Source organism: Lepidochelys kempii, chromosome 1 (genome assembly GCF_965140265.1).
Source record: "Lepidochelys kempii isolate rLepKem1 chromosome 1, rLepKem1.hap2, whole genome shotgun sequence".
Lineage (NCBI taxonomy): Eukaryota > Metazoa > Chordata > Testudines > Cheloniidae > Lepidochelys > Lepidochelys kempii.
This window is the reverse complement of record NC_133256.1, coordinates 26945997-26967629: the sequence shown is the minus strand read 5'-3', so window position 1 is coordinate 26967629 and position 21633 is coordinate 26945997. Positions and strand designations below refer to the sequence as shown.

Sequence of the window (21633 nt, the reverse complement as noted above, 5' to 3'; positions counted from 1 at the left end):
TCCTGCATCCCAGGTGCATGCTCTAACCACTGAACTAACCTCCTGCGCTGGTCATTTTGTGTAGAGTGAGACAGGCACCTTACTCATTCTCACAATAAATGAGTTAGGCACCTAAGCCACCTGACTGCAGGAAATGGGTTCCTACTTGTGGGCCTTGTGTCCCTGCAGCCCAAAGTTATGTGCCTATTTCTGTGAGGAGGTGTGGCTTAGGACACACCCCTCTCATCCGTGTCTCCCATTGGCTAGCTTACCTGGCTCCCCAGCCAGTACACTGACTTTTTGTAGATCACATGCTAGGGAGCCTGTCTCTTTCCATTCACTATTTAGGTACCTAACTTAGGCTTTGTGGCTTGCCGTGTTGTTCCTGTGATTTTCTAGGCACCTAAAAGGCAAAGCTGAGCACTGCAATTCCCTTTGTGGATCTAGGCCTGAGCTGTTTGGAGAGGAAGGTGTTGGCAAAAGGAGAAAATGCTGGAGTCAAAGACTATCCAGTGTTGCCAATGCTTGTGATTTCATTATGAGTCTCATCATTATGAGTCTCATCATGTTCGGTGTAGGTCTTAAAGCTCTAGCTCTTGGGCTCATGTGAATACATGAGAATCTACTTTAAACTAAAAGCTGAAAGTAAGTTTCTAGCTCTTATGGTTGCAGAGAAAAGCTTGCCAATGTCACTCAAGTGCACCCAAAAACGTTCAAAAGCCAGAAGAACAGTGAGAACTCAAGATGCATTATTTTTAAAATCACATGATTTTTAATCCAATCTCATGTTTTTTGTGCCTGCCTCATGATATTTGAGTGCTCCGAATATTGATATTTGACAATACTGGTCACTTGTCAGTTAAAAAGGGGATCAAATATAGAAGTAAACTCAGGGAGCTGTCCAAAAGTTAGAGAGACTATCTGAGAAAAAACACAAAATGAAATGCATGGAACTACAATGGTGTCCTGACTCCTGTGTTAGAATGAACTGTACAAGACTTCAGCATGGATCAGATGCAGAAGGGACTTCAGTAGCGTATTGCAAAATGTTCCAACCAAGTCAGACACAACAGTGTTTTGTTTACCTTGACATGCTTCAACTTGTAGACAAGTGTGTATTTGGATGCATTTAAACATTATTCCTTAACTAATTTTGATGAAGTGAGCTGTAGCTCACGAAAGCTCATGCTCAAATAAATTGGTTAGTCTCTAAGGTGCCACAAGTACTCCTTTTCTTTTTGCTAATTTTGAAGGAGAGTGTAAACAGTACCCTTAATGACAGTCATCTCCATATGAAAGTATCAATAAAACTAAACTGGAACTGCTTTTAACACTACAGGAATAATCCTCTTGGTCTATGAACAGACAATTTCATTGATTATTAGGCCTTCAACAAAGATCCATAACACAAACAATATTTAGTGTTAAGTATTTTATTTTAAAATAAGGTAACTTTATATTTTGAGTGTCCCCTGTATAAGTTAGTTACATTCAGTCGGCATTTTCATGTAGTTTTTAAGACGTTAAAACAAGTATTTCAAAGTTTAAAACAAACAGTAACTACCAATTTGTGCATAACCTGCTAGCTTACTTAACGGTTAATGTTCCAGTTCTCTCCTTGACTTGAGATTAGTGTTTTGGACTTTAATTACAGTAGATCCTCGCTAATTTACACTGATTAAGCAGAGACCCACTGCAAATTACTAAATTTACCAAAGCTTTATTCTGCAGAACACCTCAAGTCCCATTGTATATAAGTGATAATATGTCTGAGTAAGTATATGGTCATTTATTTTGCAAAAATAATGAAATCTTAATCATGAGACCTCCCCTTCTACAACATCGCCCATTAAATCTTTTCTGAGAAGTGGGGAGAAACCATTAGTTTTAGGTGCAAGTGTAAAGAATGCCGTGTTACAAAGAGTAAGTAAGTGAAATTCACATTCAAAAGTTTAAATAATGAGAATTTTTAAGAATCTGGCACAGAATTTGTGCAATTTTCTACAATTTCAAACAGGTAGTGATATATGTCAGTTCTTCGAGCAATATCAAATGCAGTTTCATCCAAGTTATTTTTTAGGTTTGGTTTCAGGTAACGATTCATCAGCAGCAATTCAAGTGTTTCTTTACTCCCTCTGTTTCCTGCAGCAAGATGCAATGGTGTCAGCAATCCATTTGTCTGAGCGTTGATATCTGCACCATGCTGAAGTAAAAACGAAGCCACCTTTGTATTGTTCCACTTACATGCACTATGTAGAGGCGTCCAGCCATCCACTGTCACTGCATGGACATCTGCACCTTGGTCAATCAATTCACGCACAACATCTAAATGTCCACTGTAGGCAGCTCGATGGAGGGGAGTGTACTGATCTTCGTCTTGGACATTAACGGGAGCTAGCTTTTGAGAAAGGAGCTTGTGCACTGTACTAAGCTATGTAAGAAAGACAGACAGCTTAATATAACCCTCACCCCATGAGATGCACTGCTTTAATTTCTACAATCTAGAGCCAGCCTGGCATGCAGTCAAAGGAAGTTTATAATATTGGTCTCAGGAAGAAGCTTGTACACAAACAATTTTAAAATACCACCAGTTATTTTACTGGTGCCATTTCTTTTGGAGACCAGACATGAACACGCTGGTGCATGCATACACACAAACTCTGTACTTTTAGACAGCAGTTTATGTAACAAGTGTAATTAAATAAGGTCAATTTATAGTCTGTTGATTTTAGTGCATATAGGATAAAGTACCACTTAATGGGAATGTTTCTGTCACAAGTAACTATCTTCCCCTTCAGTCAAAACACAGTTCATCTTCTGTATATATATAGCATAGTTTTGACTGGGGTGGGGGACAACCATGTTTGAGACAAGAATTTTTTGGTTTGTTTTAATCTTATGGATAAACAGGAACTGTCCCACTGGATCAGACCAGTAGTCTACTTAGTACAGAATCCTGTTTCTGGCCCCAGTTCAGGAAAGCATGTGCTTAAAGGTATTTGCTTCAGTCCCACTGACTTCAAGCAACCCCGTTTCCAATTATGGAATAACTTGCCCCAGGTTATCCTAACTCCCTTCATGTAGTGCTTAGTTTATGCCCTAAAGCACAAGATTTTAGATTCCTTATTTTAAAAAGTTATCCTCTACAGAGAACTCTTGATAGTCTTATCTCTATAGATGGATTCAAATCAATCTTTCATTGAATCCTACTAAACTCTTGGCCACAATCATAATCTGTAGAACTCTGCCACACGATAACTATATGCACAAAGTTACTTCTGGCTGTATTTAACCAACTTTACAGTTGGTAGAATACTGTTTGTTAATGCACACACACACACAATGACAAAATCCTTCAAAAAATTATTCTCCAATTTATTGGAAGTAGTTAGCCAGCTTCAGTTGACACAGGGCGAACAGATCATTTGCAAGAGATGGACCTCATTTCACCATTCAAAATTAATGTACTTTGTTTTAATATGACATGTATTAAAGCAATACGTTAGGATTAAGACTGTACCTGTTGGGCTCATAATTTGTATTAAAATACCCAGAATGCTCTTTCAGTTAACAATATTTTCAGATTAGTGTTAGTATTTGAGCTCTTGGTACAAATCAAGGCCTTGATCCTGCAAGCTGAGCTGCATGGAGAGACACCTGAACTTATTTGGAGCCTTGCTGACTTGAAAGGAAGGCCACCTCTGTGAATTAACTTGCAGGACCTGGCCCCAAATGTCCAATTAGCTGGGCTCCCAGTATGCTTTACAAAAGTATAACAATTATGGCTAGATTTTTGTTTTTTAAGCATAATCTGCATAGATACCAATTTAAGGTAATACAGTAAAAAAAAAATATAGTGGATAAACCTCCTTCTTACCCGATTTTTTTCGGCTGCCCAAAGCAGCAGTTTTTCTGGATTGTTCTCCATTTTTTTTTCTTGCATTTGGTACCACTCCTCACTTTTTTCCTCCTCTTCATCTTCCTCATCAGACTCTCCTGACCAAAGACTCTGAGTTCCTATAGGAATTAGATGTCTGTGTGTTTCCAACAATTCAAGTTGGTTAAAGTTCTCAGTAAATTCCAGTAACTCCTCTCTGTCATCTTCTCTATTGTCAGCACTTTTCTCATTTGATTTTCTGCTTTCATTCATTTTTAGTTAGCATCTGTAAATGTCAAACGTACAGAGTTAAATATTTTTCTTCTTGCGCTGTCTTGCCTCTTTTCTGAGTCATTCATCATTACCTCCTGCCAAACACACAGACATAAATCATCAACAAAAGCTAAAACAAGGGGTGTGCTAACAGCAGCAACACTGTGAAAATTTTCAAGAATCAATTTTAAGAATTCCAGTTTTATGTACGTTTACCAAACTGGCTTTGTAAACAGGAACTGTGTTAGCTGCAGTTAACATATTTGCTATCAACCCCCCACAGAAATAGAGTGCTTGTACGCAGTAATTATGACATCTGCAAAAGTATATGGAGCAGCACTGAATGTGCATTCTGCATAATGTGTTTGGAATACCCTACAGCAGCCAAATGGTTAACAGTGTTTAGAAATTTTATGTCTATTTTCAACATTAATTTTTGCTTCTGTTTTACTTTTGAGTTGTAACAATAATGACTTATGTATACATTTCATCCAAAAGCCTGGGTTAGCTTCAGGGTGCAGATGAGGTGAGAAAGAAGGAGAGCACCTCCGTAAAGCACCACTGCTAGGAGAGAAACCCATGACTGGGGCAGAAAGGCAATCCTATACTCAGCTAGACAGGATTTTTCTCTGTCAGTGAAACTGTAGGAACTGTCTGAGCGTGCAATCCTCAAAAGCATGCTCTCAATTTAATCCATCCTGCCCCCACCCAAAAATGAGTTTATCCATCTTTAAAAAAAGAAAAGGAGTACTTGTGGCACCTTAGAGACTAACCAATTTATTTGAGCATAAGCTTTCATGAGCCAAATAAATTGGTTAGTCTCTAAGGTGCCACAAGTACTCCCTTTCTTTTTGCAAATACAGACGAACACGGCTGTTACTCTGAAATTTATCCATCTTTAAAATTCAAAGAGAAGGGATGGAAGCCACTATCAGCCTCCTGCCCACTGTTGCCAGCTTCCTTTTGTCCATTTCCTCTGCCTATTCCCTGAGCCCACCTGTCCCTTCTGGCTCCTGCTCCTAGGATGCAGCTAGTGCACAGCAGACGAGCTATTCAGCATTGTACTCAGCAGGGTAACTGGTTTAATACTACTTCCCCAAACAACTTACTCTTGTTCCTCATCCCAGCTTGTTCTGAGGATGCAAAACACGTCTCAGGTGACTGGCAACCTGAGCTGGACTCTAGCCAGGTCTGAGATTCACAATACTTCTCGTGGCATTCACATTGCCATGAGATCTGTAGTGACCTAGAGTAGCCAAGAGCTCAGGTTCACGTGCCACCCCACAGCCAAGACCTGCAGACTCCCCCTAGCAGTCTCCCGGGGCAGCAGGTGCAATACTGATGCCAGGGAACGAGTGCCACTTACTCCACCACCTGCGCCACTGAGTTCTGGGAGCACTGGGCGCTCCTGCTAAGGAAGGCACCCAGCCAGGCGCCGGCACCGATCCACCCGGGCGCTGCTGAGCTTCCGAGCTGTGACTGGGTCCCGCCCTGAGCGGCTCCAGGGACAAAAAATACCTGCCCAGCTTCACGTTCTCCACGGGCGGAGCCGGCTGGCGACAGTAGCACCCACCTCAGTCGCACTCCCGCTCCGGGTGAAAGCACACAAATGGAACCCAGCATACCACTTCCGGTCCGCAGCTGCTCCCGGAAGTGGCCGTGGCGCTGCCTGTGATTGGTTCCAGTCTGACCGATTGCGTCCCTTGCCTTGCGCCGGTCTCGAGGAGGCACAGGTAAGGCGGGAGCGGGTGGGCAGGTATCGCGAGAGGACGCTACTCCGTCTATCCCCGCCCCTTCAGCGCTATGGAAACTGAAAGCGCGGCGCGGCGCGGCCCGGGCTGCTGACGCGGTCGAGCTGGCGGGTGAGGAGCGCGCGGCAATTGTCTGCCCTGTAGTGACCCATCAGGCTCTGTCCAGAACTGCTGCGTGCGGAGTCCTATCCACCTGGAGCCATTGTGAGCGCAGAGATGAGTCGCATCAACTCAGGGTAAGCTCCTGTTCTTTTCAGGCCCATAACCTCCCTATGCGAGCATTGCATATGTTTCTGTTCCATTTGAAAGGAAACAGACAGCTGGCAAGCTATTCAGTTTCATTTTAAAATGAATTAAATATAGTTTCAAGTACTTGATCTGCCTGTTTCTCTCAGCCAATATTTGTGGTTTTATGACTAAAATTTTTTTTTTCTTTAAGATTAGAAGATCCTTCAGAGGGATCCACATGGGTGCAACCCTGCACGGATCCATTTGTGGGATCTAGTCCATAACCTCTTTCATTTACTGTAATTTTAGGTGGTGTTTGAAACAGAAGTAGGTTAAACATTTTGAGACAAACTTGATTTTTAAGTTGATGGTGTGCTGTTAAGTCTACAAAATACAATGTTTTCTGTGCCAGACTGTGCATTCAGTGATTTTTGGTGAAAGTTTATTGTACAAAAGGCTGTGGAAATAGCTGAATTCATAGTACAGTTTTCTATTTTTATTTTTTTAATTCAATTTAGGGGTGAAGAAGATACCTTCAAAATTCTGGTTGCTACTGACATTCACCTTGGGTACTTGGAGAAGGATCCTGTGCGTGGAAATGATACGTTTGTAACTTTTGATGAAATTTTGAGACATGCTCAACAAAAAGAAGTAAGCAGTCTTACGTCTTTTGGAAAATAAGGTTCTGAGACGGACTTTGGATGCTTTCTGGAAAATATTAGGAAGGTTGGTCCCAATCCTATATCTGGATCTTGTGGACCCCTTGAAGATTGCAAGATTGCGGCCCTTGTTCTGAAGTTGTTACAAGAAGGTTGCTCAATCTAAAGAGGAGTTTGAGCGAGAGTAGAAATGTAGCTGATGTTCAGGTCTTAGCAGCTAATATGGTACTTTAAATGTAATAATGGAAGTACTGGACAGTTTTCTTTTCAGGGACTCTGGTAGGAGTGAACCATTTATTTTGGAAATTGAGTTCCTGATACTAGAATGAGCTCCATGAAGACAGACCCACATTGGCGCTAATTGCAGGATTAAATGTCAATGGAATTTAGGCTTTGGTGCCCCTTAAAGTGGGAGTTAGGCTTCCAGGTCACTTAAGCACTTTTGAAAACGTTACCCTCTATTCTTATGAGCATAATAATTCATAAACAGATCCAATGGTATATTTGTAATCCTGGCTGAGGTTTTTTTGTTGTTGTTGTTGAATATCCATTCATTTAACATGAATTCAGAAATTCAGATTGGTTGGGCATCCTTATCAAATTAATGCAAAGTGAATTAATAATGATTTCCTAGGGCTAGAGACAATAAATTTCCAGCTTCTCCTCTGTGAAATACTTAAACATTTACTTTAGTAAATTCAGTTTAAAAAAACTGGGGTGGAACTCCTGTTTTTGGCTCCTTCCTTGTCATTGATTTTAAGAATTCTGAGGTGCTGCTTTGCAAAGTGTTGTATACTTTTGTTGTTGTTGTGGTTTTGGGTTTTGTAAATTAAACTTGTCTTTTAGTTTTTCTAAATCATTGTTAGACACTGAAATATTAAGGTTAGATTAATTTAACTATAAGCATTTTAGGTTTTACTTGTTTTACAATCTAAAAATATGGTATTAACATTGAAGGCCTGGTAAGAAATTCCATACACTTCAACATAAAATTAATGTTTTATAAGAGCATGTAGGGAATTACTTTTAAGATAATACAGAATACCATTTGACTATAACAAAGCTCTTGATTTGTGCAGGTGGATTTTATTTTATTAGGTGGGGATCTTTTCCATGAAAATAAACCTTCCAGAAAAACATTACACACCTGCGTTGAATTATTAAGAAAATATTGCATGGGTGATCATCCTGTACAATTTGAAATTTTGAGTGACCAGTCAGTCAATTTTGGTTTTAGCAAGTAAGTATATTTTACTGTGATGAAATAACTACAGTATGTTGTGCAATTTGCTGGTTAGGTACAGTTAGGTACTGCAGTAGATTTAAGAGTCTGATCCTGTAAATGGCTTATAGGCAGACCTCTGCAAGTCAGTGGATTTCTGTGCACTTTCAGTAGTCCACTGTGTGGAGCAGCTTGCAGGATCAATTCCTCATTCTATCTTCTGAGAAAATTTTAAACTCGTTAAATATTTTTATAAACTTTGTCACCATCTTTGGATGACTTTTCTAGGTGTATTGCGTGTCTCATAAATTCTGATATATGTAAGCTCAGTATTGGAAACATGATGTTAGTATACTCATTTGAATAGTCATTGAATACAGTAGCACTGCTTGTATGAACTAAAATTATTCCCTCTAAGTATTTGTAGGATTGGGCCCCCATAATTCTAGCTAGGATTTTGAGCTTTTAGGACGGAAAGATTCTAACATCATAAATTAAACTGAAAACAAAATTCAGCTTTGGACAGAGACAAGGCATGAATGTTGAAAAGGAAAGGAGTGGGTTTTGTTTTTTTAAAGGAGAACATGTGAAATAATTTTTCAACCTTAAATATAACAAAGTGTGTACCAGGTGAACACAGTGATGCAGTACAGTGCAAACTCCCATCTGTATCCAAAGTCTTGTTTATCCAAATTAATGTAATGCCTTTCCTCCCCTACACTCCTGCGCACAGTCTGTCTAAGCTATATCTATGGCCTCCATCTGCAGAATTTGAGCACCTCACAGTTATTAATGTATTTATCCTCACAACACTCTTGCGAGGTAAAGCAGTGCTATTATTCCCATTTCACAGGTAGGAAACTGGCACAAAGGCCCAGATCCTCAAAGGCATTTAAGCTCTGTGATTTCAGTGGAAGTTAAGGACCTAAATACCTTTTGAGGATCTGGGCCTAAGTGACTTGTCAGCATCACCCAGGAAGTCTGTGGTGGAGCAGGAACCTGAACTCAGGTCTCCTAAGTCCTAAACTGGTGCCTTTAACCACTGCCCTTCCTCTCTTAGTCCCATTTCATTTAGATAAAGTGAAACCTCATTTAATAATCACCTGCTTCAGAGTGTTGCTCAATGCTTCTTTATTAATGTTCATAAAATGGTTTAATATGCAGTTAAAGTTTCTGTATAAGTTAAATTGTTGTTTTGATAAGAAAAATTGTGTCATGAATGTTGAGTATGCAAATAGCTTGTAAACAAATGTAAACTTTTTTCCTATTCAGATTTCCATGGGTGAACTACCAGGATGGGAATCTCAACATTTCTATTCCAGTTTTTAGTATTCATGGCAATCATGATGATCCCACAGGGGTAATTATTATAGTGATGACAAAAATTATAACATTGTACAAATACAAGTATTTTTTTTCCTTTGGGAACAAGTTACTAATATCAGTCACCCCATTTCACTTTTAATTAACTGGGAGCATTTTCCAGAGTCCTTTGTTTTGCTCGTGTCAGACTCAAACTGACATGTTAGGCTTTACATTCAGTTATTAGGGGGGTGGGAGGAGAGGATATGGGACCATATGATCTGCCTATCTAATACCTTATTTTAGGGATTTCTAGAACTAGAGATGGGATGAAGGCATTTTTGGGGGCAATAAGTAAGACACATTGAAAGGGTTTTCAAAACATTGGGCGTAGAAAAGTTCAACATTCTTTTATGTAAGAAAATGTCTTTAATATCATGAGTTTTAATTTCAGTCCTTTTCCATGCATTTAGATTAATTGTTAGCTGTATCTTTTAAAATGATTTACAGCTTTAGTTAGTTCTTCTGGTCTGTATGAAGGAAGCCATCACAATGTTGGTCAAATATTTTTAATTGTTGCTTAAAATTAAAAAAACAGCCAAGTTATTAAAGTTTAAAAAAGTGCAGAAGGCTCATGCTCTCAAACTACTGTTCATAAACGTTTTCATTATGCATTTGACATGGTGGATCTGTAATACATGATTATTACTATTATTCACAGCCTACAAAAAAATGAGCTATTTAATAACAGCAAAAATGTTACTTGGCAGTTCATACTGAGCAATCAATTTAGCCAAGCCAGATCTCATTCAGACTTCCTTTTTATAATACTTAATAAACTATTACTATTTGTCTTGCATTGTTGAACAAATTTAAAAGTTGAATTTAAGTACAAATTAATTATTTTTCTGTTCCTTAATATTTACAATAGGCAGATGCATTGTGTGCATTGGATATTTTAAGCAGTGCAGGATTGCTGAATCATTTTGGACGCTCATCATCTGTAGAGAAGATAGACATTAGTCCCATTTTACTCCACAAGGGAAGCACAAAAATTGCTCTATATGGATTAGGTAAGCTTTCTTTCTGTTCAGCTAGATATTTCAGAAGCATGTGTAGACCCTTCTTTATATCACAGAACGCTACTTCCTTTCTTACTGAGGTTTATATTCTTTCTTCATATAGAAGTAGTGAGCCAGGTAAAGAATCTTAGAATCAATATTTCTGGGAAAAGGTATTAGATCATAGATGGGCAAACTATGGCCCGCGGGCCACATCTGTCCCGCGGGACCATCCTGCCTGGCCCCTGAGCTCCCAGCCAGGGAGGTTAGCCCCTGGCCCCTCCCCTGCTGTCCCTCCTTTCTTGCCGCCATGTGGGCAGTGCTCTGGCCTGCCACTCCTACTGGGGAGCGCAGCTGGCTCCGGCTGGGCGGCAGGGTTGCGAGCTCCTGCTGCTCTGAGCAACATGGTAAGGGGGCAGGGACCCAGAGGGCAGTCAGGGAGCAGCGGGCAATTGGATGGGGTGGAGGTTCGGGGCGGGGGGGGGGGGCAGTCAGGGAACAGGGAGGGTTGGGAGTGGAGTCTGGGGGGAGAGGGGTGTGTGGATAGGGATCGGGGCAGTCAAGGAACAGGGAGCAGGGAGGGTTGGATGGGGTGGGGTCTCAGGGGGGCAGTTAGGGGTGGGGGTCCCGGGTACAAGGAGCTGGGGGGGTTGGATGGATTGGGGGTTGTGGGGGGGAGTCAGAGGGCAGGCAGTGTGAGGGCGCGGGGGCCAGACTGTTTGGGGAGGCACAGCCTTCTCTACCCAGCCCTCTGTACAGTTTCACAACCCCGATGTGGCCCTCGGGCCAAAAAGTTTACCCCACCCCTCTGTTAGACATAGCTCAAAAGCATGTGTGCACATGCTGTTTCTCTTATCCTGAGATGAGGTTCCATTTTTTTGAAATTCTCTCTTAACAGCCTTTATCATTGGCTTCTAGTTTGTTCACAGTACAGCATGTTTACTCGCTGAGTGGAGCAGCCATGATCACTTTATCTCACCCTACATTCTTTTCAGAGGCTGCTTGTAAAGAGGCAAAATTGATTTTTAGTTTGTCTTCGTTTATAAAACTCTTAATGGTGCGTATTTCATCTATACTTTTATGACTTCCTGTCAGTCCTGTTGAGGTTAGTATCTGTGCACTTGACAGTAGCTATCTTTTAGGGATTCTTCTATTGTGTTAGGGGTCAGCAAGTTTGATATGGTGGTATGTAGGATATACTTGTTTATTACAGTGGAATCTCTTGCTGTTGAATGAAACCCATTCCTCCACTTTTTTATCCTGACAACTCAACGTTGTTCGGGATTTTTTAATAGTACTTGTTATGCTTGTCTGAAATAGTGTTTTTGGCACAGAGGCCTTTTTTGTCCTGTCCACCTAAGTTGCTGCATAAATAGCATCTGTCTCAGTCAATTCCTCACCACTTGAGAAACACCTGAAAGTTTTTCTCTTTCAGAGGTGTTTTGTGATAGACTTCTGCCTCAATTTCTAGGACCCTTTCCTTTTTCCTTCCTCTCATGTAGTGCTCTCTCTTTATTTTCTGGGTTTTTGTTTAGACGGTAGTTTTCCTCACATTTTTCAAAAATAATTGTATTACACTATGAGCCATTGTGTCGTATCCATAACATGTTGGTATTTTTAATTTTTTTTTGCACATCCTGCCTCTTGTACCTCTTGTTTAATATTATAAGAGTTGATTTTTTTTTCAAGTTATGATAGTGGGAAATGGAAATTTGATTATTAAGTGTTGCTGGTAAAATAAGGCCCTAATTATAAGTAGATTTCACTGCAGATCAGGGCCTTTATATAGAGAGGTATTTAATAAGTGAAATCTAGTGAAACTAATAGTTCATATCTCACACAACATATAAAAGTGTTAACAAAAAATGTACCTTTTAAGTAGATGTATTTGCTAAAAGTGTTGTAGATTAGCAATAATATTTTTCTTATGAGCAAGTTAAAAGAAAAAAAACAGCAACTCTTCTTCCTTGGTGAAGAAGTACTTGAGTTCCTCATAGAAATGATGATTACTTTTAAGGATTTTACTGAAGTGCCTTCCTTGGTTTTTGTGGAGGAGATTTAGAGGCAAAAATTATTTTGTGCTTTCCCCCCCAAAGGTACGTGCATATGTCTCAGAAAACTTTTGAAAATGGGCAGTGCCTACTCCTGGGGGAATTCTGCACCACTGTGCAATGCAGAATTTTAATGTTTAATTTTGCGCAGAATGTCCTTTATCCACAGAAATAGGCTGCAGTGCTGCTGGCTGCCACTAGGGGCCACTGGACCCAGCGGAGCTGAGCTTGCACATAGAAGACACTGTCCGGGGGAGGGGGAGGGAGCTAGAGGGTTCCTGGCAGCTGCAGTTCCCAGCATGCCCTGAGGGAAGAAGACAGCGGTGTGCAGGAAATTCCACACAAGCTAGCATCAGGCTGTTTCTTCCTCTGTATCCCTGGGTTTCTGAGGAGTAGGGGGGTGGGTGTCAGGGCTAGGGGGTCCCACAGCTGGGCTCTAGCGGGGAGGGGGCGGGTGTCTGGGCAAGGGGGACCCCGCACCTGGGCTCTGGGGAGGAGGGGTTGTGGGTGTTTGGCCCCCGGCTGGGCTCTGCAGGGCGTAGGGAGGGGGCAGAGAAACAGGAACTGGGTTGTCATAGGGGTTTCTTTCAATTCTGTTACTCTTGGGGGAATTTGTGTGTGTGTCTGTAACAATACAGACATACTTGCTGACAGATATTTTGAAATAAATTAGCAAAATAATTGAAACTGGCATGATTATGTAGTGTTATTTTGACAAATAAAATTTTCAGAATTTTAAAATATTGTGTGCAGAGTTTTTAATTTTGGGGGGCAGAATTCTCCCGGGAGTAAATTCCAAGCAGCCCTCAAATTCTAGTATGGGGATTTATTGTTTCTGTGATGTAAGGCATAATCTTTAAAATACACACGTCAAATGAAAAACACAAAAGCTTTACCAAAATAAATTATTTTAGGGCTTGATTCTGCTAGGCGCTGAGTGCCTCCAGCACCTATTTAAGTCAATAGGAACGGAGGTTACTCACCCCTGGCTGGATTTGACATTGAGAACACTGCACCTTTCAGGATCAAACGCATGAAGAAAATAGGTTGGTTTCACAGATGGCCATTTTTTTGCAAACAGAGCAATTTTTTGAGTCTACTTCACTACTTCCCTGTACGTAGTCAATTTTTGTTTAGCCTTTTCACATACAACCAAAAGGGAGAGAGAAACGTGTGTGTGTGTGTGTGTGTGTGTTTAATTGCACAATGAAAAAGATTCATTGTGCAATTAAACAATAATAGAATACCATTTACTTAAATATTTGTGGATGTTTTCTAGATTTTCAAATATATTGATGTAAATACAACACAGTATACAAAGTGTACAGTGCTCACTTTATATTTATTTTTATTACAAATATTTGCAGTGTAAAAAACAAAAGAAGCAGTATTTTTCAATTCACTTAATACAAATACATTAGTACAGTCTCTTTGTAATGAAAGTTGAACTTACAAATGTAGAATTATGTACAAAAAATAACTGCATTCAAAAATAAAACAGTGGAAAACTTTAGAACCTAAAAGTCCACTTAGTCCTACTTCAGCCAATCACTCAGACAAACAAGTTTTGTTACAATTTGCAGGAGATAATGCTGCCCACGTCTTGTTTACAATGTCACTTGAAAGTGAGAACAGGTGTTCGCATGGCACTGTTGTAGCCAGCATCGCAAGATATTTATGTGTCAGTTGCGCTAAAGAGTCATATGTCCCTCATGCTTCAACCACCATTCCAGAGGACATGCGTCCATACTGATGTTGGGTTCTGCTCGATAACAATCCAAAGCAGAGCGGACCAACTCATGTTCATTTTCGTTATCTGAGTCAGATGCCACCAGCAAAGGGTTTATTTTCTATTTTGGTGGTTCAGGTTCTGTAGTTTCCACATTAGAGTGTTGCTCTTTTCAGACATCTGAAAGCATTTTCTGCACCTCGTCCCTCTTGGATTTTGGAAGGCACTTCAGATTCTTAAATCTTGGGTCGAGTGCTGTATCTATCCTTAGAAATCTCACATTGGTACCTTCTTTGCGTTTTGTGAAATCTGCAGTGAAAGTGTTCGTAAAACGAAAATGTGCTGGGTGGTCATCATCCGAGACTGCTGTAACATGAAATATATGGCAGAATGCAGGTAAAACAGAAGAGGAGACATACAATTCTTCCCCAAAGAATTCAGTCACAAAAACACGTTTTTTTTTCTCTTTTTTTTTTTTTTTTTTAACGAGCATCATGAGCATGGAAGCATGTCCTCTGGAATGGTGACCAAAGCGTGAAGGGACATATGAATGTTTAGCATATCTGGCATGTAAATACCTTGCAATGCCAGCTACAAAAGTGCCATGAGAACGCCTGTTCTCATTTTTAGGTGACGTAAATAAGAAGAGGGCAGAATTATCTCCTGTATAAATGTAAACAAACTTGTTTGTCTTAGCGATTGGCTGAACAAGAAGTAGGACTGAGTGGACTTGGAAGGCTCTGAAGTTTTATATTGTAACAAACAAATGTGTTTGTTTTTTTTAAGTTGCACTTTCACAATAAAGAGATTGTAGTACAGTACTTGTATGAGGTGAATTGAAAAATACTATTTCTCTTATCATTTTTATAGTGCAAATATCTATAATAAAAATAATATAAAGTGAGCACTGTACACTTTGTCATCTGTGTTGTAAAAGAAATCAATATATTTGAAAATGTAGAAAAACATCCAAAAATATTTAAGAAATTTCAGTTGGTATTCTATTGTTTAACAGAGCGATTAACTCAATTAAAAAGATTAATCACAATTAATCGCATGAGTTAACTGCGATTAATGGACAGCCCTGATAGATATATATATAAAAAGAATAAACTTCATTGTAAAACCTGATAATTGGCAGGGGGACTCAAGGGCAAATGTAATACCTGCTGGAATTAATTTTAACTTTAGTCCTTTTTTTAAAAAAAAAATAAATAAAAAATTCAAGTTTGAGTCTCCGTTTTACAGACAGAGTATAATAAATAATAAAATCACCTTGATCAAATCTGTGTTAGTGCCTCAAGGTTCTTTAACAATCAAAAGATAAGGTGTAATCTTGCCACACAACTTCACCTTCCATGCTTTTGCTGATTAAAAACGTAATTTATTGTACAGTAACACTGATTTACATTTTGCCATGCACATTCCAGGATCTATACCAGATGAGAGGCTATATCGAATGTTTGTCAATAAGCAGGTAACCATGCTGAGACCAAAGGAAGATGAGGATAATTGGTTTAATTTGTTTGTAATTCATCAGAACAGGTAACAATATTGACTGGATTGTGATTTTTTTTTTTCAAAGTAGATGTACAGTTTTGTGCAACAAAAATATTCAAAATGCTATGTAGGAAAATTAGGTTCATGACCTGACACCTGCTACCTTGGGGCTTGTCAACACTGGCAATTTACAGCACTGCAACTTTCTCGCTCGGGGGTGTGAGCCCCCCTCTACCCCCTCCACCCCGAGCGCAGCAAGTTTCAGCGCTGTAAAATGCCAGTGTAGACAATGCACCAGCGCTGGGAGCTACGCCCCTCGAGGTGGTTTTTAAGAATGCTGTGAGAGCTCTCTTCCAGCACTCTGCCGCGATTACACGAGCCACGTTAAAATGCTGCCAGTGTAGACTAGCCTTAAGACTGTTGGATATTAGGTGCATCAAGAAAGTGGAATATGTCAGTTCTTGCTGTAACAACCCTGTCCAGCTGATCTGATTACAGAATAAGGAGGTTGAAAACAGCACTGCCTCAGCAATTAGGTTTCTGGAGAGGGTGCAGTTTGTCACAAAATAACTGTAAATTGTCTACTCTGTATTACTTCAATGTGTGTGAGGAGAAATATGAGTCTATAAATTTGCATGTTATAACTGGAATAACAGCTCAGCCACTGATTGATTATAGTAGAGAAAGGCACAAGAACTGTAAGTGAGTTGGGTTTGCAAGTCCCATGTTTTCCTTTGCATTTTCCAACATTTAAAAAATCTACCTTGGCAAGAGTATTGTACATGCCTGTACTGTTCCGCAGCTGTTATTTCCCAGAAATGTTAGCAGGCAAAGAGTGAAAATCACAACATTCTCATCAGTTTTGGTCTGTGTCTGTTCAGGAAAGAGTATGTGAATGTGTTACAGATACTTTCAGGAAAAAGATGGGGAGGCAAAAGTCTGGGAATGTTGTAGAGAGAGCACCATCAGATAGTGCTTATTATTGACCCCATCCAGCTGGCTGAAGGAGCAGCAATAACTGGATAGAAGGAGTCAATTTTGGGTCCCCATTTTAGAGGAAAAAAGGTAAAGGGGAGTGGGAAATGAGGATTAAGGATTTAGGACTAACCCTAAAAAGAGAGAAGTGGAGGAATTTTTTTCTTTAAACAGCGGCTGTAACAAAAAGGTTTGAGAGATGGGAAAGAGGTTCGTGTGGAGGAAAAGTGAAGAGCATGCAAGCCAAGTGAAAGGAGAAAGAGCCCACATCAAAGCCACAGCTTGAGAGAGGGAGAAAACAGAAGTAAATAAGCTTAATGTTAGAACAGAAATGATATTTGAGTTTTTTAGTACCTTCTTACTTGTTAGGAAAAATAACCTCTATTAAAAACCAAGAGAAATAGTATTTCTCTTAACTCAGCATTTGGATAATAACTCTTATCTGTGCATGGACATTGTAAAGAAGGAGTATTTATTGTCCATGTGCATATGAAATATAGGCATTGCCAAATGTTGTAAAAGTGCAAACCAAATTTAATTGTAATATTGGTTATTATTTAAATTTAGTGCTTTACCACTGTTCTCTCCCCCTACCCCTGCTCCCACAAAACAGCCAAAACTGTACTTTATTCTAATTCTCTTCCTTTTCTTTGAAACAGGAGTAAGCATGGAGCCACCAATTACATTCCAGAGCAGTTTTTAGATGACTTTATTGACCTTGTTATTTGGGGTCACGAACATGAATGTAAAATAGCTCCAACCCGAAATGAACAGCAACTTTTCTATGTGTCTCAGCCCGGAAGTTCAGTGGTTACTTCTCTGTCACCAGGGGAAGCTATAAAAAAGTGTGTGTTTTCTTGAGCTTTGTTCTAACATTTTTCTTGCATGCTGTGTTGAGCAGTACATCTCCTACCCAGAAGATAAATGTATTTAAATATGAGGGAATGTATTGGGATATAGTGTAGTTCTGTCTGACAATTTATTACATAATATAATCAGCCAAAAGGTTAAAATCAGTATTTTATGATAATGTAGCCTTGGCTTCTTTAAGCTAAATTCAGCTTTGTATGTAGGTTTAACTCTGTTCACTTAGGTGGAGTTAGCCTGGAAAAACGAAGGGGCTCCTTGCATCCTGTCTACTTCCACACGTACACACACTCTCATGTAATGACTAGGTGTAATCTGGCCTTTACAGGTGTAATGTCCTGAAGGCAGGACCTGAAGTACTGCTCTGAGCACATTCTTACTGCTTTAAGGATTTTCAGTGGGGTTAATGTAAGAATGAAGGAGACATTAACCAAAGTTTTGATCTGAATTCTGTGACTTGTCTGTCCTCATTTGAAAAACTATTTATCTAATTCCAGGCACATTGGTTTACTTCACATTAAAGGCAAAAAAATGAATATGGAGAAGATTCCTCTTGAAACCGTACGAAGTTTCTACATAGAGGACATTGTTCTTGCTGATCATCCAGACATTTTTAATCCAGACAATCCAAAAGTAACACAAGCGGTACAAGTATTCTGTATGGAAAAGGTAACTGCCTTGTACTTGAACTGTAGGAAGGGAACGTGATCTTGTGGTTAGCGTAGGACTGGAAATTGGAACACCTTCATTTTCTCCCCATGTATGCCACTGACATGCTGATGCCTGGGGAAAGTCTCTTCATTACTCTGTCTCTCAATACTGGCCACCCCCTCCCTTCCTTAGAATCGCCAGTCGAATGAAGGATCACAATTGTATCTAATACTGAAGTATTCACATAGTATAGAACTTTATAATATTTGATATGACACTGAACTACCTAATGAAAACCTGAGGAGACTTGTTAGCTACTAACAGGAAACTTAATTCTAATACCGCAGTCTTTTTGTGTTGAGATTGGGTATTTGTGTTTCACACATTTTTGGCCAAATTCTGCCATCTGTTATGCATATGTGCATAAGCTCTTTATTAATTTGACACTTTTTTCTCCCTAACACATTTAGTTTTAGACAATGGCTGGAAAGGTCCAAGTAGCTACAACCAGAGAAAGTAACAGTTGCTGAAGAGTACCTTTTATATTTACCCCCTTACTGCTTGTGCTACTCAGGTTGAAACACTGCTGGATAACGCAGAAAGAGAGCGTCTGGGAAATCCACGCCAGCCAGAAAAACCTCTCATAAGATTACGAGTAAGACTTAGTTGCTTTATTCTAAAACTCTTGTTGATTTGATTGCTTTATGCTACATTTCTTTACAAGTTTTATTTTTAATAATTTATCTGCTCATACACAATTTAAATTTTGTTTGTTTTAAATCCCATCCTCACCGTACATGTACCCTGAGCCTTTTTGGCATGATCAATACTTTCCAGCAGGCAATTGTATGGGATTCCCATCAGTGCATGTCACAGCTCTTCCTTTATTGGTTGGTGGGATAGAAAGCGTTATCAGTTATTAAGAAATGTGATGATGTTCTTTACAGAAGCATACATGCTACCTTTGCTGCACTCCCAGACATAGGCGTGAGAGACTGGATTGGTAATTAAGTGTATGGTGTTAACATTAGCACCTGACTGGCTCATTGTTCAGACTTTTATTTAAAAAAATAAAAATAAAAGAGAGCGAGAAAGAAACTGATGCATCTTAGACTATTTGAAGTGCTTGGTTTCCTTGCCTCTATTCCAAATTTCATCTATTGACGTTCTCATTTTAGGTTGATTACAGTGGAGGTTTTGAACCATTCAGTATTCATCGTTTCAGTCAGAAGTTCATGGAAAGGACAGCTAATCCAAAGGACATTATACACTTTTTCAGACATCGTGAACAAAAAGAGAAAAATGGTAAAAACAGAATTTGTCAGTTAAAAGTAACATGGGAATTGTATTTAACTTTTAAAACTAATATAGGGGTTCACTATCTGTGTAAAATATGTAATTAACAGAGACAGTATTACTATTTTCTTTACCATAGCACCTAGAACCTTATAGAATCATAGAATATCAGGGTTGGAAGGGACCCCAGAAGGTCATCTAGTCCAACCCCCTGCTCAAAGCAGGACCAATTCCCAGTTAAATCATCCCAGCCAGGGCTTTGTCAAGCCTGACCTTAAAAACCTCTAAGGAAGGAGATTCTACCACCTCCCTAGGTAACGCATTCCAGTGTTTCACCACCCTCTTAGTGAAAAAGTTTTTCCTAATATCCAATCTAAACCTCCCCCACTGCAACTTGAGACCATTACTCCTCGTTCTGTCATCTGCTACCATTGAGAACAGTTTAGAGCCATCCTCTTTGGAACCCCCTTTCAGGTAGTTGAAAGCAGCTATCAAATCCCCCCTCATTCTTCTCTTCTGCAGGCTAAACAATCCCAGCTCCCTCAGCCTCTCCTCATAACTCATGTGTTCCAGACCCCTAATCATTTTTGTTGCCCTTCGCTGGACTCTCTCCAATTTATCCACATCCTTCTTGAAGTGTGGGGCCCAAAACTGGACACAGTACTCCAGATGAGGCCTCACCAATGTCGAATAGAGGGGAACGATCACGTCCCTCGATCTGCTCGCTATGCCCCTACTTATACATCCCAAAATGCCATTGGCCTTCTTGGCAACAAGGGCACACTGCTGACTCATATCCAGCTTCTCGTCCACTGTCACCCCTAGGTCCTTTTCCGCAGAACTGCTGTCTAGCCATTCGGTCCCTAGTCTGTAGCTGTGCATTGGGTTCTTCCGTCCTAAGTGCAGGACCCTGCACTTATCCTTATTGAACCTCATCATATTTCTTTTGGCCCAATCCTCCAATTTGTCTAGGTCCTTCTGTATCCTATCCCTCCCCTCCAGCGTATCTACCACTCCTCCCAGTTTAGTATCATCCGCAAATTTGCTGAGAGTGCAATCCACACCATCCTCCAGATCATTTATGAAGATATTGAACAAAACCGGCCCCAGGACCGACCCTTGGGGCACTCCACTTGATACCGGCTGCCAACTAGACATGGACCAAGGACCATGACTCTAACAATAGAAATCTGCAAGGACCCTTCCAAATCCATACAATTTTTGCAGGAGTATGTGTTCTTTGTTGGTGTTCAGAGGAGCACCCTTTCTCAACAGTTTACAGAAAGTGACTTAAAGGCCTCAGAGGACCTTTCTGAACTGTGTGTTTAATACTGTGCATGAAATTGCATCACAGTTGGGTTCTCAAAAAGTGAACAAATTAAGAGGTAGAGTAGCAGTACTTATATGATTTTAAAAGCATCCATAGGGACTGTGAAAACTTTGGAGAGTTGGGTTTTTCAGTGATTTCTTTCCTTGAGACATGTCAACACATTTACCCATTTGACAAGGGATTTGTCCTGACTTCAGAACATCTGAGTACCACTGGGGTAGGAAATAGCTTTATTATCCACATACAAACTTCCCTAACTCTTTATAAGTCAGTGCACACATGGAGGCTATCAGAGCTTTTTCTCTCTTCCCTTCCTGGCTACATTCATTTCCTTAGTACATGTTCATCTAAAAGTTGTAGGAAAAATTTGCTGAGGTATATTTGACATCTCTGAAAACCCAATAGCTAAATCTTTGCCTAAAATCCCAGTCTGAAATGGTGCCATGTTTTTCTTTTTGGTTTTAGTAAGAATGAGAGTGCTTGATGTGGAATAGTGTGATCTATTTGCCTTGATCCATTACCAGGTGTCTTCTATCAGAGTGACAGGTTTCAGAGTAACAGCCGTGTTAGTCTGTATTCGCAAAAAGAAAAGGAGTACTTGTGGCACCTTAGAGACTAACCAATTTATTTGAGCACAAGCTTTCGTGAGCTACAGCTCACTTCATCAGATGCATTCAGTGGAAAATACAGTGAGAATGTTTTTATACACACAGACCATGAAAAAAAAATAATCAAGGTGGGCCATTTCCAGCACAAATCCAGGGTTTAACAAGAACATCTGAGGAACGGGGGGGGGAGGGGGGCGGAATAAACAAGGGGAAATAGGTTACTTTTTATAATGACTCAACTACTCCCAGTCTCTATTCAAGCCTAAGTTAATTG

At 39.9% G+C, this 21633-nt stretch overlaps 2 protein-coding genes across 9 annotated transcripts in view; one reads left to right on the top strand and one right to left on the bottom strand.

Moving 5' to 3' along the window:
* Positions 1-991: 991 nt before the first annotated feature.
* On the bottom strand, positions 992-5778 carry ANKRD49 (ankyrin repeat domain 49). Of its 8 annotated transcripts, none has more exons than XM_073337459.1 (3): positions 5652-5778; positions 3857-4142; positions 992-2410 (listed from the first exon to the last, which is right to left on the bottom strand). In XM_073337459.1, exons 2-3 carry the CDS (start codon positions 4127-4129, stop codon positions 1949-1951), a joined length of 735 nt encoding a protein of 244 aa, XP_073193560.1. In that variant the 5' UTR covers positions 4130-4142; positions 5652-5778; the 3' UTR covers positions 992-1948. The 8 variants fall into 8 exon arrangements, with proteins under 8 accessions (XP_073193560.1, XP_073193580.1, XP_073193570.1 ...); XM_073337479.1 differs by lacking the exon at positions 5652-5778 and adding an exon at positions 5239-5481; XM_073337469.1 differs by lacking the exon at positions 5652-5778 and adding an exon at positions 5496-5639 and having other exon boundaries at positions 993-2410.
* Positions 5779-5920: 142 nt separating this feature from the next.
* Positions 5921-21633, top strand: part of MRE11 (MRE11 homolog, double strand break repair nuclease) — a 50034-nt gene continuing 34321 nt past the window's right edge. The window contains exons 1-10 of the mRNA XM_073337399.1: positions 5921-6116; positions 6627-6759; positions 7847-8007; positions 9262-9349; positions 10223-10364; positions 15563-15677; positions 17267-17452; positions 17972-18143; positions 18700-18780; positions 19304-19430. Of these exons, the coding sequence (XP_073193500.1) occupies positions 6097-6116; positions 6627-6759; positions 7847-8007; positions 9262-9349; positions 10223-10364; positions 15563-15677; positions 17267-17452; positions 17972-18143; positions 18700-18780; positions 19304-19430 (1225 nt within the window). The 5' untranslated portion in view covers positions 5921-6096. The remainder of the gene's footprint in view (positions 6117-6626; positions 6760-7846; positions 8008-9261; positions 9350-10222; positions 10365-15562; positions 15678-17266; positions 17453-17971; positions 18144-18699; positions 18781-19303; positions 19431-21633) is intronic.

Coding starts and splice junctions, on each gene's coding strand:
- ANKRD49 (XM_073337459.1), bottom strand. CDS start 4,129: ATGAATGAAAGCAGAAAATCAAATGAGAAAAGTGCTGACAATAGAGAA. Junction 2,411..3,856: donor GGGCAGCCGAAAAAAATCGG/GTAAGAAGGAGG, acceptor TTTCTTACATAG/CTTAGTACAGTGCACAAGCT.